Genomic DNA, 19050 nt, shown 5'->3' with positions numbered 1-19050 from the left:
TTTTCAAACGATAACCTCATATTCAATTTTGGGAGAATGAGTCGTGTTATTATGAAGAAATTTAAATAATTTATCTCAAGAATCATGTCAAAAGTCTAGCGTATAACAATTTTTTTAAGTAACAGTGAAAATTATCGATATTCAAAAAACTAAATTACACAATTAGAAGCATCCCCATATATCATAAATCGAAACTAGAAATTGTGGTAATTGGAAAATTTCCGCAATAGATCGTTTTTAAACGCGTACTTAAGAAATCATAATTCTTAAGAGGACGATTTTTCATGCGCCTGTCGAAATCAATGAAACAAAATATGTGAGATCGGAGTCAGAGATTGATTTAATCACACTGTATAATTAAGTTTGTTAACCGATACCGACGTCGTTCAGACAAATAATAAAGATAGCGTAGAAACAAACTAGTGCTTAATACAATAATTACTCACGAGTCAGGCTGTCACGTGTTAATCAAATGAAATTAAGATCGTCGCGTGATAAATAACCATGGACTGCAGCTGCCTTTCGAGAGTCTAGTTGGCGTATAAGAAAAACTATACTCTACAGGCCTCAGTAATTCAGGTTAATCGAGGCAACCGGCTATAAAAATGTTCTCGTTCCATGCCTTGTGACTAGTTTGTTGTACAGGTACTGCATACAAGCCTGTACCTACTATAAATAACGTAAATCCGGTCTGTACGTACGAGCCTTATACCTTAATGCAGAGGATAATCAACTCTGGTATACTCGCAGTCCATACCTGCAGCAGGATTAGAGTTATCATCGTTATTATTATTATTATTATTATTATTATGTAAAACTCCATTCAGCGAAGGATTGAAAAATTGTGTTCACAGGGAAACTGTTTCGAAACCTTTGCCATGCATGTTATCCGGCTTATACTGCTACTGCATTGATGCGGCGTTTTACAGTTATATTGAAAAACGAAATAAATAAAATAAAATTTTACGTAATCTTGAATATTGCATACGTATGGACGAACCGTTACGCGATGTTGATTATTGTGATGAGGAAGCAGTGGTGATATTTTATAATATTTCATGTATACCTGCAATGATTATAAACGCCGATGGATATTTTATTATTTTCTTATCGACAAAAATTTCGTTACGCCTCCGTAAGTACGACTGTTAATAAATTTAATAAAATCACTTTCCTCGCGCAGGGTTAAGAATTTTACCTAATTTTTTCATTCGGCATTTTCATCGTTTGTTCACATTCTCAAAATGCCAGATCCCTGCAAAGAGGCAATTTACGAGTTGAGTACTTCCGCGAATGTATTTATTTTTACAACGCGAAATAAGAGGAAAAAGGTGGGGGAGAGAGTCGAGGGTTGACTGAGTTACCGTGAAATGAAATTTCACCGGGTAATTCGGAAGAAATTAGGCAAAAAAAAAAAAGAAGATGAAAAAAGACGGGAATAATGGTTTTACAATGTTCAATGGTCACAAGATACTTTAAGTGTGCTACAGGCATGTTAAAACCACTCAAATGTTCTCTAGGGGGGGGCTGAACATCTTCCATGGACCATGACACGCGGAATACGGTGTATTTCGGATCAAGTTGCGGTGTGTAATGAAGAATTTTAATAACCTTACAACCACGAGAGCATTATATATATTATACGTATAGCTCCAGACAAAGAGTCTTCTAACATTATACCTACTGTTGCATGCACGGTTAACTGTTTTCAAATCGAGTTACAGTTGGTTGTACGTATCCGGATGGGTGTGTAGGTGTGCAATATACACATAAGAAGAAGCTGCCGAGTTACTTTCACTTTCCCACGTGGGGATCTATCAACGCGTATATACCCTGGATCAGACGAGGAGAACATCTCCGCAAACTATGGAAGGTAATCACCTACGAGACGTCTACCTGCTACACAATCAAAGCCAAATGTTTGTGTCAGGGAACACGGACATGTTCCCCCTTGACTAACACAAGGTATATTTACCAATGCATGCGGCAGATGCCTCGGCGCATAACTTCGTCGTAATCCACCTATTCATGCGCTACGTTACATGATCAGCGTATCGCACTTTGTTTATGAAATTGGAACCCTTCGTGTGCAGCACGGATGTCAGGATTGTCAGGATTAAGCAGTGAACAGCGTTATTTCTACATCGAATTAAGGATGTATCAGGTGTACAGTCCAGTGGAAAGTAATCCATGAAAGAAAGAATCAGAGAAACGAAGACGGAACAAGTGGAACTCGGGTTAACTAAGGCCAAGAAAAAACGGATGGTACTACGTTTTATGTATGAATCCGGAATTAATTTTTCAATCAACCCTCGAGATTTTTATTAAAAAAAGGGTTGAATCGTTCAATTCGGAGCCTAATAACTTTGTCAAAAAAAATGTGAGACGAAATTTGTCGGGGAGAAGAAAAAAAAACAAACGTAAAAAAGTGTCCTGTGTTCATCTTCGTATCTTAAAAAATAAGAAATATCAGCAATCAACAACCTTCAAGATATTAGTTCATTCTGCCCATTTTCGCAGGTCATTTCCGATGCGAATGGATTATATGCAAATCACTTGGACTTGAATTTTTCTTGCATTCTTCAATTCACCATAAAAATCGAGGGTGCACCGAGGAAATCATTTTACGATCAATCTTGCCAGACCCTAATTGAGTTGCTGATTCGAAGCCTATCTTTCCTCATTTCTCCCTTTTAACACTTCTCGGCTGGACTGTACACGTGATGCATCTTTAGGCCTGTCCTATGCCCATGGTGTGGCATGTCTATGATAACATCGGGTTATTTGTCAATCTCGTATTTCTATTTATCACTCTGGCATCGTTCGTGACACCCATTCGAATTTAAATTTACATATCAGACCTTGAGTACATTAAAGAGGATTTATCAGAGCGAAAGATAGTGTAAGAAGAGGTCGAAGAAGAGAATCGGATTCTCCCGTTACCAATGCAGATATACGACGATTACACATATCCTGTGATAATATGTAAAATGTAAAAATAAATATATGTTTGCGATAATATTATAGGAAATACTAAGAACGCGAATAATTTTGCGGATATTACACGTCGAATGGTTTGTTTAAATGCGAATACAATGAAGAATTTTATTCCTTAATCTTCGAAACAATAAAACAATGGGACAATGAGGTCGGAGCGACTGGAGGCAGGTATAATGGGTATAATGTCCGGGCGTAAGTCACACTTTCCCCAGCTCAAACGAAATCTAAACAGAAAAAGAGAGGATCGGTGTCCTACGTCGTTAATATACGAGGTGAGAATTGAAATTTAAATAGAGATTTCAACTCTTTATTAGCGATATTTCAAGTCTGGGCGATGGCAGCAGCGGAAGAGTATCATGTACTTTTACAGCCGTACCTGTATATTTCTTTCCCTTCCATTTTTTATTCTTCTTATTTGTTATTACAGATCACGCGTGTACGTCGGTATTACAACGACTAGATATTTCACTCGCATACGCTTAGCACCTTTTTGCATCCGCTTAGGTAACATCCCTGCAGCCTTACTGCATCGAACCCCGTTGATTATGAACTCGAGTCTTGACACCGTTTGGATCTATTTTATAATATGTAGGAATGTGGCGAAAACGTTACAAATAGTTGAAACTATTAATCTGTCCTCACTAATCGTGAAAGTCATCGGCAGACAAGATGGATTCCCGAATTATACGAAGAAATTTCACAGGCTGAATTATCGAACCTTGAGCTTTCTTCGTACATCAAATCATAGCTCAACAGACTCTTGCCATCATTTTTATTGACGTCAGATACCTCTCGAAAATATCTTAGTCACGGGAATGATTGTACCGTCGAAAAGAAATCGCAAGCGTGTCGATGGCGGCCATTTTGATTTTCTTCTTGCAACGCATAACATATTAGCGGATTGTCACATATTCTACATTCGTTTCTCGAGAATTACTTGAGTTGAATTATCCAACGAACTGACCTTCGCTATTGCGTGCGAAAAATTTTAACGTTTTAAATTTAAAAATATGATGATTCGATTATATAACATCGACCTAGAAACTGCTACAAAGTTTTTCAAGTACCCAACATTCCAACCAGAATTTCGTGTTCTAGTGAACGTAATATCTGCACACTGTGTAATTAAACCAATGTATACAATCTGCGGTTGCATGCATAATTGAAGCATTTGACGATGTGGAATCAAGACACTTATTAATACCCCTAGACAATTATCCGAATCAAGTCTGAATTAAGGACGAGTGCAAATATGGCGAGTGGAAGATCTTACTCGAGACAGTCATTTGCAAATACGGCCTACAGTCTGCACGACAAATTTTTTTCCACACAGGTATAGAATGTGTGTCAAAAACTGGAGCTTTCTCTCGTCGCGCATGAGATTATATCTATATACAACGATTAAATCGTGCAGCTATACTCGAGACCTCCGATCTGGAGGTTCGTTGCTCTCTGGGATTGAACTTAAAGAAAAAGAAATTTACTGACGAGGTGGATTGAATTTTTGACACCACATATTGACGCGCCTTTTATAAACTTATCCGAGAATCATTGCCGCACGTTGCGTTTCTAACGGAATATTATCACGTATCAAAAGCGATCGATCAATTATAATAGTCATGAACAGGTTCATCAGCTTGTAAATACTGACGCGAGTTTGAAGGGGCAAAAGTTATGCGCATGAAAATCCCGGCTCAAGTTCTGAGTTCTGAAGCTTGGAGATGAGCAGCGCGATTCTTTATACATGAAACCTAAACGTCCAAACACATTTTCTACTATTCATGATCCGACCTCTGACACGGCAAAAAATATCTACACGTAAAACGATGTAGAAATACGTCGACGAAAATCAACTTCACATTCAACAATATTATTTCTATTTATCGTTTATTATACCTTATACAGTGATATCTATGCATCCGAGTTTCATCTTAAGGATCCTGATAATTATACCCCGTATATTATTTGTAGTTATACCCATAGACGAGTCGCGTATTGCGTAAACGGCGACATTTAAATCCGAGGAGAAAATATCTCCGTCAATATGTTGCATTAACGATTGATAAATACATAGTATAGAAAATATAAAAGAATAAAATAAAATACTATTGCAAAACAGATTGCAAGTAGTTAAGAACATGAGATGAGATGCTATAGTCAGATTTTTTGATCTGGAGGAACGGGATTGCCGATAACGAACAATTTACCCGGCTGCATACGAGGTGCATTAATTAATTTGTTGGTTGCATTATACATCGGCTGCACGGAAGTAGAGACTCGGAATCAATGTGGAACACCGGTGTTACGTATTACAGTTGCTTCTTCTCCTGCGACTGATGCCTTAGCAAAAGATGGAGTGAACCGAGTCTCGAGTTCCGAAGACAACTTTCGCCCTCCAAGGCTGAGAAGATTCCTTTGGTGTAGCCTCACCGCGATATTACGGAGAGACGATGCGGATGCCTCGGCGCGTGAGTCTAGACGCGCGATTAAAACGGCGATTGGAACTCCTATGGGACATGGAATCGGCTCGGCATTCTTCCTTGCTGGCAGCCAGTTACCCTGATTCCGGAATTGCGAAACCGTGGATTCAGGATTATCGATGGCGTAAACGGAGGTGGAATAAGATTGGAGGAGCAACGGACTGCGTTCTTCGTTCGTGGATATCCGGGATATCCGTGACCAAGGCTGATTTTTTCCCAAATGATTTAACGAGCGCGGTTTCTCCTTGTACGAGATCCTGCAACTTTTCGTTCCCACAACCGACGACCTTGATCCGACCCCGCCGCCGGTGAAGATGAATCGTACATCCAAATTCGCCGGGGCTGATCATCCTCCGTTGTTATTATACCTGCCTGGACGACTATCGTTTTTATAATTTATATCACGCGGTGCGGAGAACACGATTTCGATGTTTCGTTACAGGTGGTATACAAGGTATACTGTATACGTATAATGACGAGTCGTGACTAAAATATCGCTGATCATCGCTCCGTGTTTTTTTTCGGCCCATCAACGATTGGCCTGATTATCGTATTTCATTCCGTAGCAACTTAACAATTTTACTCACGGTACCTTCTTTTTTTCTATTCCAACTGAATATACGAATGACAGATTATTCGTTCAAGTTTACTGTACGGGAAAAACAATTTCGGAAACGAACGAATTGCCGAATGAATATACTAAACAAATTTAGATTTGACGAGAATTTATTTACGGATAAAATAAGCTACTGATCATTGAAACCGATCAAACCATACGGAATTTTGCATCAAGTTAAGGTACTCGCTAACGATAACCGTTTCGCGTTACTAACAATTCTCGTGTTTAAATTTTCTCTGTTTGTATACCGTGAGGATTATTTTTTGGTAAAACTTGTAAGAACTTACAAAACTTCTGTTACTTAATCGTTCCGTTTTGGCGCTGTTTCTAACGGACTGTACAGGCACATGACACATCCGTAATTAAGCGGTACGAGATGATTGTTTTGCTTTGTTATTACCTAACTGGATTTTCGACAAAAAACTTGTCTCTCATACTGTGCTGGATTGTTTAATGAGAGGAAAGAAGAAGAAAAAATAACGACGTCTTAATTGCTAAATTACAAATTGCGAAAAACGTCTACCTATATAGAAAAAAGAAACTCACAGTGTGTCTTCACATTGTATGCGTGCTGCAGGCATTAAACTCTGCATTGTATGGACAGAGTGAAAAGGGCAAATATTACATTATCGTACAGAGTTTGCAAAAACAACGGTTAGGGTATTGGAGATCGATCGGAGAATTTTATATTGATTACGTTGCGCAACTTAATTATATGTTTCGCTTGTACATGCGTAGATCAAATAAGTTCCCATCTTCCTAGAGGAATTTTTATATTCAAGAGAGGTGCTCTACGCAAGCACGCTACCTGTAAGATAACGATGTAACATAATCGAGCTCGTGCAGCCGTGCCAGCAGAGGCTAAAATACCGGTCCAAGCATCAAAGGTGACGGTCGTCCGAGAAAAAAGAATCATAAGATAAAAAAGAACGTCGTTAAATACGTCTACTTATCATTAGGCAGTGTTGAGCAAGCTGAGATTAACGATCCACATCCCGATAGCGCATTGACAGTTAGATAAAGCGTTTAAACTGGTTTCGAAACGCAATAACGAAACGCAGGATCTGAGAAAAAGAAAAAAAAAATTCATTCAGATGTCTCTGATTGTTGTTCGATGAAATTTTTAGGCGAAACGGAAGTCGTCTGATAAATCTTTAACGTATATTTGAACGTGAGTTTTCCACGAACCGAGAATGTATCACGATTAGTGAATAATCAGCATCCATGTGGTGTAATATTCTAGCCTCTAGCCAACCCGATCAACGAGTCATCGAAATTCTTAGTTTCTTTTTTTTTTTTTGTAAGAAACAGAAAAACATTTCAGTAAAAAACTGTTGTAGGAATAATGCAGGTGTAATCATAGGTTTTTTTTATTTTAACGATCCAGGATACTTTTTCTGTACGTAATTACAGGGATTTTATGCCCATGAACTGCTATCGATATAATTTTACAAGTTTTCGAAATCTTTGAAGAATCGAGGACAAAAAGAACGGGCCAACATTCTATCGGGATTTAATCGCGTGTCCAGAGAAAAAAATTTCACAATTAAGGGCCCGTTAATTTATACGAGAATCGTTTGATTGCACGAAGAGGAAATTAGGTTGAAACTGAAGTAACGTCAACGTTAATGTAGCGATGCATTTTTAGTTGAACTTTACGTTTTTTTCTGGATTTCAGAAAACCATAACGGAGAAAGACGTACTCATATTTTGAATGATGAAAATTTTCGAAGTCGTCATAAAGTTGTAAGACTGCTAATTTACTTCAAAGTTTTTAACTCGAACCTCGTAAATGGAAGGGCGAAACTCGGAGATGAATATGGGGTGTTCCACGCCAACTTGGTAAACGGTTGACTATGACATTTTTCAATTTCACCAAGGATGTTTTCTGCTTTAGCGCGAACTCTGCAAGGCTTCCAAAAAAATATTCAAATTTTTTAAATCACTTGTCTTTACTCTATGATTTTTTAAAACCCATCTCAAAACCACCGCAACTGATTTTTAAGAAACATAAAAAAAAAAAATTGGATTTTCGAAATGAAACATTTTCACGCAAGATTCAGAGTGGAATCTCTTTTTTTTTCTATTTTACTTTAATCGTTATTTCTATTCTCATACCTGTTCAAAATATGTGATAAAATTTTGAAAATTACGTATGTGTGTTTCAGAACTGGAGAAACAATTAGAAAAATCAGTTATCTCTCTGAATCTTGCGTAAAAATGTTTCATTTCTGTAGGCAAATTTTGTCTTTCCTGTTTCATAAAACTCAATTTGGGTGTTTTTGAGATAGGTTTAAAAAATCATGAAGTAAATACGAGTGATTAAATAAATGTGAAAAATTTTCGGAAGCTTTTCAGAGCTCGTATAGAAACGTCGGACAAATCCTTGGTGAAATTAAAAGAATGTCACGTTAAACCGTTTTCATGAGTTGGGGTGGAATGCCCCATATACATCACGACAAAAAACCGGGTCTGAAGAGTCCCAAAAAATTCCAGCGGAATTACTAAATCAACATTTCTGTTTACACAGAGATCGATCCTCTTTATTCATTCGCAGAAGACTTGCATCTCGGATCTTCATACTCCTTCCACAAGTCCGAGGAGAATAACCGGGGGCATAAGATCCCTTTCTCAAATCGGTCAACGGCGCTCAAAGCGACTTACCCGAGTGACGTAATCGTTCGTTACGTCTTCAACAGCAGCAGCAGCAGCAGCAGCAGGAGAAGCAACGAGTAAAATAGACAGAAATCCCTTCTCTCGGATCGGATGCTCGCGAGGATGGGACAAGAAGCTTCTTCAGGGGATCGAGTTGATGGGGTCAGCCGCTTCAGTTCCATCCCCGAGGTCCGTACGAGCAGTCAAGCCACTCCATTAGAGACCGAGTGATCAACCGCGATTTTGTTTTTTCATCCTCGTCTCCGATTCGTCAAGTCCGTGTTCTTTTCAGTGCACTGCAGGAATCGAGTCGAGTAAAAACGGTTTGGCTGAAGAAAACCTTCGATAACATCCACTGTAAACGATCAAGTTGCAGCCGATCGATCGACTGCTATGGCGGATCAGCGAATTTTCACTACTTTGCTCGGTTAGTATCGCATAATTTTTTGAAAAGAACGTCACTCGCTTGGTTCCTTTTCTCAAGTTAGGTAATCGCGTTTGACTGTTGCACGGAAATTTTCTCACCTATCACCGTGTCAAACGATTCTACAAATAGGCGGTGGAGTAACGAATATTATGTAAAAACAACGTTACTTTCGTTTTCAATTCGCACATTCGTCGTCTCGCGCGGTCGTTACAACGCGGCAGGTGATTACGAAATTTAAAAAAACGAAACGACGCGTCGTTTTTACGCATAATTAAAACCGGTTTTAGACCGTAATTTTCACCGCAGAAAGTATCGTACATTGTAGTGTCATAAAATCAATTAAACCCAACGCCGAGTCCCATCTTTTCCGAATACCTTGAAAATACGAATTACGTATTCCGATTCCGCATAACTTCAGCGTAATTTTTGTGTCTCTCCCTAAATCACTTTCGATTGACAATTTTGGGTGGTTATGGAAGATTTTTTAATTTCGTTTAACGGCGGTAACGTCCGAGTTGTAACAGGAACGCGAAAGCCGGTTGCGTGAATATCTCACACATTATGCAGATTCTAATTTAGAAAGGCTTATCAGCATTCGTGAGATCTTGAATATCGCGCGCGCGCACTTAGTACAAAAACCGCAACTGCCCAGAAAGCATTGAAACTGCACGAAACGTACGCACGTTGTATATTTGCACCGCAGACAATTAGATCATATCGCTATATTCAGTACATACTCTATCTTCGGTCTCGCTTCGCTGCAAGATTTTCTTTCATACCGCACCGCATGATGCATTATATGCAGTGCTTACATGCAAATCACTTGTGCAGCTATTAATTAAGACCCGTCGAGAGAAAATGAAATATCCTTAAATTATAACCCATCTTTAGCCCCAATCGGGTATTTACGCTAATGAGTTTTAAACAAACTACGTCTCTCCGTTAGAATAGAAATTTTGCCGGTAAATCTGAGGTTTCAAATAACATCGCGGAACACAAAAATTCTTAAGCTTGATTTTAGATCCAACCAAGTGTCATTCTGATTTCTAGAGTATTAAAAAATATGGGTCAAACAATGGATGCGGAAACGTTAAAGACTATTAGAAATTCACGTTTGTCAAGAAATTAAAATGATATATCGTTAAATTCATCGTACGGATTCTATGCATGTAACGAGCTTTAAATTCGAAAAAAACTCGAATTAAAACAAATACAAATCATTTTCAGTGGCAATATTGTGGGGATGCGTATTGGGCCTGCAGAGACCCGCGCCTAGATATTCGCAACAATTAATGCCGGACACGTCGTTCACATGTCATCACAAAATCATTGGAAGCTACTACGCGGACCCAGAAACTGACTGCCAGCTATTTCACGTGTGCGTTTCGGTAGCCGGAACCGTCCAGGACTACCGGTAAGTACTTGATGAAATTGAGGTAATGATTTTTCAGCGTTCGGAAAGGTGGGCAAGGCGCAATAAAATGGTCTTCCATGTTGTGCCGACAGGTTTTTGTGTCCCAACGACACCGCGTTCGACCAGGAGAGCCAAACTTGTGCGGATTGGTACGACGTGGACTGCGAAGCAGCGACGCTTTACTACGCGAGCGACAACTTCGATCTGTACAGACTGGGATCGGGTCTTGAGTCGCGGCGTTATGACGGAACGCAAAACGATCTAGAGCCGCTGGATCATCTGCAGCGCAGCGAGTCTAGCGACCCGGTTAGATCATCGGTTAATAATTTGAACAGGGTTGCCCCTAGCACGAACACGAACAACAACAACAACCGCGACATCTTGAGGGGAAGCAGCAGCAGCAATTTCTTTAACAACCGACACAACGGCAAGGAGGACGATTACGATAACGAGAAGATTTACCGCGAACCAGAACAGAGCCAGGCGGAACCGAAGAGGAAATCGGGAGTGAGAAAAGTCGCGAGGAAGCAACAGTTCAACAGCAACAGCAACGTTATCACACCGACAACCGCCACTCCATCCACAACCTTCGACAATCAGAACAGAAACAACAACCAGAACAGCGGTAGTAGCTACAACCAGAGAAACAACAACCAGAACAACGGTAACTACAACCAGCAGAGAAACTACAACTACAACAACTTCAACCAGAGACAAACACAGACCAACAATTATCCCACCTCTTCGTCAGCCCGGCCTTACGTCGAGCAGACCAACAATTATCCCACGTCTTCGTCAGCCCGTCCTTACTTCGAACAGACCAACAATTATCCCACCTCATCGTCAGCCCGTCCTTACGTTGAACAGACCAACAATTACCCCCGGAATAACCAGAACAGAAACTACAACACACCGTCTTCGACCTTCAGACCTGCGACGACTAACGCGTTCCAAGGCAGCAATTACAACAACAACAACAACAACAACAACAACAACAACCAGCAAACTGCGGGGGGCTTCGGTAACTTCGACAGCTCGAAATTCGGAGCGACCAATCAACAGACCACGAACTACGGAAGCACAGTCTTCGACCGAACTCCTGCGGTCACGACGACTGTGAGGTCGACGGACTTCACGGCGAACGTTGCCACCAAGATTAAGAAGCCCACCGACCAGAGCAGCCCGACTTTTACCAATCAGTTCAACCAATTCTCAACACAACCGACGACCCTAAGACCCAGCACGAGCTTCCAGACGACCGACTACACCGGTTACTATCAGAAAAACTACAACACCATTCAGAGAACAGCGAACACCGGCGGTACCACGTTCCAGACTTCGACTTTCGCGTCAACCTCCTACGACGACTACTCGGTCACCCCGAGAACCAGCGAGCCCCAGACTGCGAACAAAATTCAGACCACCAGACAGCAAGATTTTACTCAAACCACTCAGAGATTCGCAAACAGCTTTGCGGGTAGCAGCTACATCCCGACGACCTACAGTCCGGTTACCAAGAAACAAGCGACCATCGGTAATGGCAACACCCAAAGCCAGGTGATCAATCGAGGGAACGATCAGTACACCGGGCAGTACGAGAGCGCCAGAACAACGAACAGCGGCCAGTACCGCGAAAGGAACACTCAGCAGACCGAGCAGACCTACGACACCTCGAGGTCCAACGATAACAGCGGACAGTACAATCGCGAGGTGGCTACGAAAGCCCCGAAGAAGGTTGCTACGCAGTACAACAACTATCAATCTAAGACAAATTTCGACGGAAGCACCAAGAGCTTCGACAACTTCGACCAGGGCGGAAGAACGGCTTCCGTCAACGGATTCAGTCCCGCTAGTGTCAACAAGCTCGCAGAGAGTCCCGTCACCGTGAGAGCGACGACTCCCGTTCCGAGGTAGGTGATTTTTCTCATTGAAAGTGCTTGGATTGAAGGAATAGGTGTTTATATGTTTATCACTGATGTCTAACTTGTGATGATCTGTTATAGAAGGACTGTCTACAATAACCCAACAACTCAGAGGCCGTCGTCGGCTGCAGCGACCAATTACGCGTCGCAAACGACGCCGAATTCAAGAACTGGAAATTTCGTCAGTGCGACACCGAGGCCGTTCACATCCACGACAAGGACTGTCGATCGGCGTCAAGAATCTACCACGGCAAAATCAAAGTCGGAAAAGAAGAACGACTACGATTACGCTTACTACGACAATGCTGGAGCTTTGGAATACGACGGTATTGATCTGGAACAAGTTGGCGGCTCAAGAGACACCGCGAAAGTAACAAGAAATTGAAATTCATTATACGGGTTATATTATACTTGCGGGAAAAAATAGTTAGACGCAGATTTTTCAATCCATGATATACAGTCTTATTCGATCTATTCGTACGTATGGAGATTCATACGTATGTATTTGAGATTGCCAATTGCCAAACTGCGCGATTTTTATGATAAATATTTTTTGTCCAGATGTCATATCTGTCGATTAATACAATACAATACGCAAACAATGATCTGCTGTACTTACAATTAAGATATTTTTGTTATGTATGTACGTCTACTACGCTACGTACGATAAATATGTTATATGTATTATGTCGATCCACCTAAAATTAATTTGAATTTCAAGAATATTATTAAATATGGTTTTTTTATCAGTATTTTTAGCTTAGTATACGCCTGCGCCGATCGAACTGTGTCCCGACAAACATACAATAACAAATTTTTCACGCACATTCTTTTGTAAATAGGTCGCTACTACGGCTACCGAGTGTACATATTTTATGTATTTTAATAAAAAAGAAAAAGAAAAAAAAAAATAACAGTAGGTATAGAGATCCATATGCTCACCAAAAGTTGTAAGGTTCAGATCACCCGGTGATGTCTATATTCGTAGAGTAATGAATAAAACGTGACGATAAGAAGAATCATTCATCGTGGTGGAAAGAATGTATCATGATCATTTACGACTAATAAACTTTGATTACCGTTTTATATAGGTAGACAGTTTTAAATTTCCCGGGGTTTCCGTCACGCGTTTGTCCAATTTTGCCGCCACTGTGATTGTACTCGTTGCCTTGGCAACAAGAGCTTGTAAAATGATATCGAGTTTTTGGTCTTCCTGCATCTGACCACCGATAATTCGTCGAAGGATGGCGGAATTCACGTTATTCAAACGTAATCTAACCTAGGAAAAACATGTCAACAATGCGAAATTCTTAGCACGCGTTGCGACGAAATTTTTTTTAACCATATACCTCGCCTCGAAAGATGGGGGATATTTTGAGAGAGCCTGCTTTATTTGTGGGCGAAATTGACGCGGAATTCGACCTTATGCTACCTCCGTCCTCAGGAGAGGAATACATCAAGCGTGTGGTGTCGGTATTCCTGTCCCATCTTTCAATACGCTAATTTTCCCTCTGAATAATTCACTGCAATTGCAAAACATTTCTAGAATTGAGGCGCAGCAGTGCGACGACGTGGTTGTGGCAGAGAATATAAAAGCTCGTATTAGGACTCCCATGGTGGCAGTAAAGCCTGTAAGTCAATGAAACAAAACAAGAAGGCGAAAGCAATCATTTGTACGATGTGTGAAATGAGTAATAAACAATTGCTCAGCTAGCAGGATGTGTCGAGGCTCCAGCTTCGATGGTTCCGACTCTGGACTGGCAGCAGTGTCAACTAGCAGACTTTTCTTCTGTGAGACTAGAGATCGACCGGATTAAACACGATTTACAAAATGCTGAGGGTCGCCGCAGGCTTCGACAAACTGTTCTGGTAAGATTTAATTTCTGATCACATCTGATTTCAGATTACACTTATCCTTGTGCAAATTACAGCCTGACGCGGATGATCAGGTTGGCTGGCTGGAGTACATCTGCGACATGAGACCGTTGCTTGGACTAGTATTAAACATGAACCAGCCGCTGATCGAACAAGTCTTGGAACATCTCGTCGAAGCAGTAGAAGAAAAGGGCCTGATCTCGCAGCCATACGGAGGCTGGATTTATGCCCTACTAGCTACCCTCGAATTACCTTTAAATCCAGACACGTGTTCCTGCTTACGCTCGCTTGCTAGAACATGTTCGATAATCAGAGCTAGCATGGTAAAATACATTTTGAAAACACAGTGGCAAATGTTTGGAGTGGTAAATTTTTTATGGATAATATTTGTAATTTATTTTCAGACAGAGGAGAACGCTAAAGATGTCACAGCTTTGAATTTATTTATCTGCCTGGTCGCCAGATATTTCAGACAAATGGATTTGGTGGACTTGTAATTTGTGATTAAAGAACGACGTAATTGTGAAATTGGGGATCAATGAAATTTGTAACTACTGATTAAAATAAATATAGATTAATTTTAACGTAACAAGTTTTGTTTTATTATTATCATTATCTTGCACTTAGTTAACAGCTAAACATGATGGATGAATGTCGATTCAAGCGAGCGATCATTGAAGAGGCTACATTACATCTCTTGAATATTAGAAATTACATATGCTTAAAATATTCCTTAGGTCAACTCAATGAATTATTCACGAATGGAATTTCGTTGAACATTGCTGTTAAATATTGTGCAAATCAATCGTCTCAGCCACCTGTGGGTTTGCCATTTTGTGAAATGAGAGGGAAATTAATGCGTAAAACGGACGAATGTATAGAAAATTTGTTGTAAATAATTGATTAAAAAAGAGTGCAAAGAATTAATTTGTAAAAGTGAGCAGTACAAGAAAACATTATTCACTTTTCAAAAAGCACGGAAAACCTTACAATTAAAAATTTTCTAGATGCAGAGTTTTATTAAAAATTAACAAACGAATGATTGAAGGTATTCTGCAGAAAAAAATCCAAGGAAAATTTCTTCAAGTGGTACTTTCTTGATCCTGAAGCAGAGCCGTTGCTAATCTTTCCAAGTCGTCATAGCTCAAGCCGTCTACTTTCTTTTTTAAGTCTTTCATAAACTCATTAATTATCGACTGTGTTTCAGATTCTGTATAATAATGCCTCAAGACTCTTGACATCTCGCTTCTGAATAATTGGATGCCAGTATCACCTTGAGCACTCTTACCCTCACTTTGAATTTGCTTCTTTACAAATAAATTTAACTTGCAACCGTCTTTTATCGTTGGATAAAAACTCAGAAGCTGGTCGTCTGAAACGACGAAATTTTTTAGGATCAACTTTAAAGATATTTTCAACCAAATTTGAAGCAATTTCTCGTTTATTACTAGAAACCATTTAAATTTAATGATTTTTGAGCAATGATAATTGCAGATTATTCGTACCTGCAAGAGCCTTTCCTGTATGAATCAACTTCTGATGCGGTACAGCGATTCCTAATGATTCACTAACTTTATGTTTCAACTCGAGGACTGTGTTTGACGGCAATATCTGAAACGATGGATGGTGAATTAATGACAAATTAACGGAATTGTTGGAATGCTGGAAATAACAAAAAAAAAATGTGAATAATTCGGAGAATGTTTAATAATGAATACCTTCCGTACGTCTGATTGATAAAAAAAAATGCTCCAAAGAAAGAGAGCATTAGTCTTTAGCAATGTTCTCGAAACTTTTGCGGGGTGGTTTGGAACGTTGGGTGATGAAATCTGACTACGAATTTGTGATTGAAATGTGGCAAGGAAAATACAAAAGGTGAATACTCATAAAAACATGTCAATATTGACGATTTGACAATATAAAGACAACTCGTACTCACGTCAACTACACACTCTCTTCCCTGTAGAATTTTCACAACGATTTTCATGTTTGAATTAATTTAACACAGAACGGCGGGGGTAGAACTGTGTCAACGTTGACTCATCTTAATTTAAATATCCAATACCTCGCAATAATTAAACGATTAAAGCAATCTGTCCTACACCTAGGTTGGATTCCAGGTTAGATTCGTTAACGCAATTTTTTCTACTACTGCTGCTGCTGCTGACGACAGGTGAAGGCACAAAGCAACCCTCAATTTTTGTCCAATATTATCGCCATGAAGTATACGACGACTCAAGAACGCATACTCGCATAGAAATGTGGTATATATTGATGTATTTCGTTTATTCGGATGTCGCTTCGATGTCAAGACTGGTCTGAACCTTGCCGTTGACTGAGGAATATTTCAGTGAACGACCTTGCTATCAATCGTGCAGAATATGGCCGCCGCCTGTAACTTGCGGCCACCTGTTACTCTAGCCGTGTTCTAGCACTACTTCGGCGGAAAATTTATTGATCGTATCGTTTTAATCGAAAAATAATGTCATAAAAATAATTAATCAGCTCACATACGAACCCAAAACATTATTATCCATGCATACCTGAAACATTTGACTATCTAGCTCTAGCTATAATCTTGAGGCGCTGCTCGTGGTAGAAAGAGAAATTACTTTCAGGCGCCGAATTTTGACGAACACAAGGCTAGTCTAGCCGCCCTCACTCCTGCGCGCCAAAAACTTACACGCGGTAAACAAATAGAGAAAAAAAGCTATTCTCTTGTTTTGGTTTCTCAATATTTTCACTTCGACATTCTTTATAATAAACTGCTCAAAATCATGAGTGAAGACGAACAGAAATCAGAATTTGCAGTGGAACCAAACGAAGCTGAATCAATAAACGGTGTCGATCACATCACGTCCAGAGCCGATTTGACACCGTATTTCGTAAACAGTGATCATAGTGTGAATAAAATACACGTTTCAAAGGTATTCTTTCTTTTAGTTTCTACAGAAATCATTCTCGGTCTCACCGATAGACGATCAAACGTCGCGGCAACGTCAGCCGTTGCCGAGCTTTGAGGTTATAATTACAAAGTGGATCACGTTCAACGGTTTTCCAAACAAGAAATTGCCTATATTTAAAATTGAATTAACGTATTGTCACACGTAATAATCACGATACTATTTACTTATTGCACATCATGATGCTAAATTTTAATTTTGAAATTCTCTATTCGTATGGGACTACAACAATTATGAAAAATATACGATAAGAAATACAAGGTCTGTGAAACAAATAAAGTTGAGTTTCACTCATTTCAGGTGCCGCAAATTTGTCGCACAGAACCATGTCAGCTGGGAGTAGACGAGGCGGGTCGAGGTCCGGTTCTGGGTCCGATGGTTTACGGAATTTCGTACGCTCCGTTGAGCGAAAAGCAACTGCTGGTGGACTTGGGCTGTGCGGATTCGAAGACCCTGACTGAGGATCAAAGGGACGCAATTTTCGACAAGATATGTGAAAATGACGATAAAATGGGCTGGGCAGTAGAAGTAATATCACCCAATGTCATAGCGAACAGCATGTACAGGCGTAGCAAAGTTACGCTTAACGAGGTATCGATGAACTCTGCAATCGGATTGATCAGGAGGGCGATAGAGGCGGGAGTCAATCTTGCCGAGGTCTACGTTGACACTGTTGGAAAACCTGAAAAATATCAAGCAAAACTGAAGGAGATATTTCCCGAACTTAAAATAACCGTTGCAAAAAAGGCTGACTCCACTTATCCTATCGTTAGTGCGGCTAGTATCTGTGCCAAAGTATCCAGGGACCATGCGCTGAGAGCGTGGCAATTTAGGGAGGGTGAAAACGAGAACGAGTATGGTAGTGGGTACCCAAATGATCCTGTAACAAAAAAATGGCTCACTCAGAACATCGATCAAGTTTTTGGCTTCCCGCAATTAGTCAGGTTCAGTTGGTCGACAGCTGAGAAAATTCTTGAGTCAAGCGCTCTACCTGTTGATTGGGAAGAGGTCAACGACGAAGAATCTACCCCGAATAATCAAAAGATATCTAAATTCTTTAGCAAAGTTGATACGCACAATAAAGTTAACAGGAAGAAACACACGTTCTTTGCAGACAGGTGCTTGACCAACGCGACTAGCCTCTGATTGTTAATATTGATTTTATTATATCGAAAAGAGGAAAATTTTATTATCGCATTTAAGTTTTAAATTGCTGACACAATTTCTTGAAGTATAAAAACGAAATCAAGATATTTTAAGTCGCAAGTCATAATAAGCGAACAATTGCAGGCAGATTGAATATCTTGTTCTCTACCTCGATTTTTAATTTGTTTTTTAAATGATAGATGAGTTCTGGCAGTTTTATTTTTAATGGTCGATTTCACCTACCCAAGCCCCAGAACACTTTTTTTCTTAAACTTATTTATTGTTACTTTCAGCATTATAGATTTCAAATACTATGAAATTCGAAAGTATTGTCTCACTATATTGTACCGCCTTTGAATTACAGTTAGAAAAATAAAGCATTATTTCTGATATTACTTCGATCAGTGTTTGACTTTTGGAAAATTTTAATACATTAGTGTATCATGGAAGTCCTCTTCAATCCTTTCACATGTTATTTCCTTTCTGATCCATTTAAGTTTAAGTTGAACGAATACTCATTTCATTAATTCTACAGAAATTAGCCGTACA

At 39.8% G+C, this 19050-nt stretch overlaps 4 protein-coding genes across 5 annotated transcripts; 3 read left to right on the top strand and 1 right to left on the bottom strand.

The window, feature by feature from the left end:
* The first annotated feature begins 8864 nt into the window (after positions 1-8864).
* On the top strand, positions 8865-13603 carry LOC124217030 (GATA zinc finger domain-containing protein 14). Of its 2 annotated transcripts, none has more exons than XM_046622271.2 (4): positions 8865-9181; positions 10409-10595; positions 10688-12505; positions 12602-13603. In XM_046622271.2, the coding sequence occupies exons 1-4, from the start codon at positions 9148-9150 to the stop codon at positions 12900-12902; spliced, it is 2340 nt and encodes a 779-aa protein (XP_046478227.1). In that variant the 5' UTR covers positions 8865-9147; the 3' UTR covers positions 12903-13603. The 2 variants fall into 2 exon arrangements, with proteins under 2 accessions (XP_046478227.1, XP_046478226.1); XM_046622270.2 differs by having other exon boundaries at positions 8870-9181; positions 12599-13603.
* A 142-nt stretch (positions 13604-13745) lies between these two features.
* Positions 13746-14974, top strand: Gem2 (Gemin 2). Its single transcript, XM_046622280.2, has 5 exons — positions 13746-13986; positions 14064-14148; positions 14228-14386; positions 14449-14715; positions 14797-14974. Exons 1-5 carry the CDS (start codon positions 13880-13882, stop codon positions 14887-14889), a joined length of 711 nt encoding a protein of 236 aa, XP_046478236.1. The 5' UTR covers positions 13746-13879; the 3' UTR covers positions 14890-14974.
* On the bottom strand, positions 14971-16707 carry LOC124217040 (ubiquitin-like protein 4A). Its single transcript, XM_046622283.2, has 3 exons — positions 16332-16707; positions 15898-16003; positions 14971-15764 (listed from the first exon to the last, which is right to left on the bottom strand). Exons 1-3 carry the CDS (start codon positions 16377-16379, stop codon positions 15475-15477), a joined length of 444 nt encoding a protein of 147 aa, XP_046478239.1. The 5' UTR covers positions 16380-16707; the 3' UTR covers positions 14971-15474.
* A 55-nt stretch (positions 16708-16762) lies between these two features.
* On the top strand, positions 16763-18896 carry LOC124217036 (ribonuclease H2 subunit A). The gene is made up of 2 exons (XM_046622277.2): positions 16763-17319; positions 17656-18896. Exons 1-2 carry the CDS (start codon positions 17170-17172, stop codon positions 18499-18501), a joined length of 996 nt encoding a protein of 331 aa, XP_046478233.1. The 5' UTR covers positions 16763-17169; the 3' UTR covers positions 18502-18896.
* Positions 18897-19050: the final 154 nt, after the last annotated feature.

This window comes from Neodiprion pinetum, chromosome 4, assembly GCF_021155775.2.
Source record: "Neodiprion pinetum isolate iyNeoPine1 chromosome 4, iyNeoPine1.2, whole genome shotgun sequence".
Classification (NCBI taxonomy): Eukaryota; Metazoa; Arthropoda; class Insecta; order Hymenoptera; family Diprionidae; genus Neodiprion; species Neodiprion pinetum.
The sequence above is the reverse complement of the archived record's forward strand: the minus strand, read 5'-3'. Positions and strand labels throughout refer to the sequence as shown.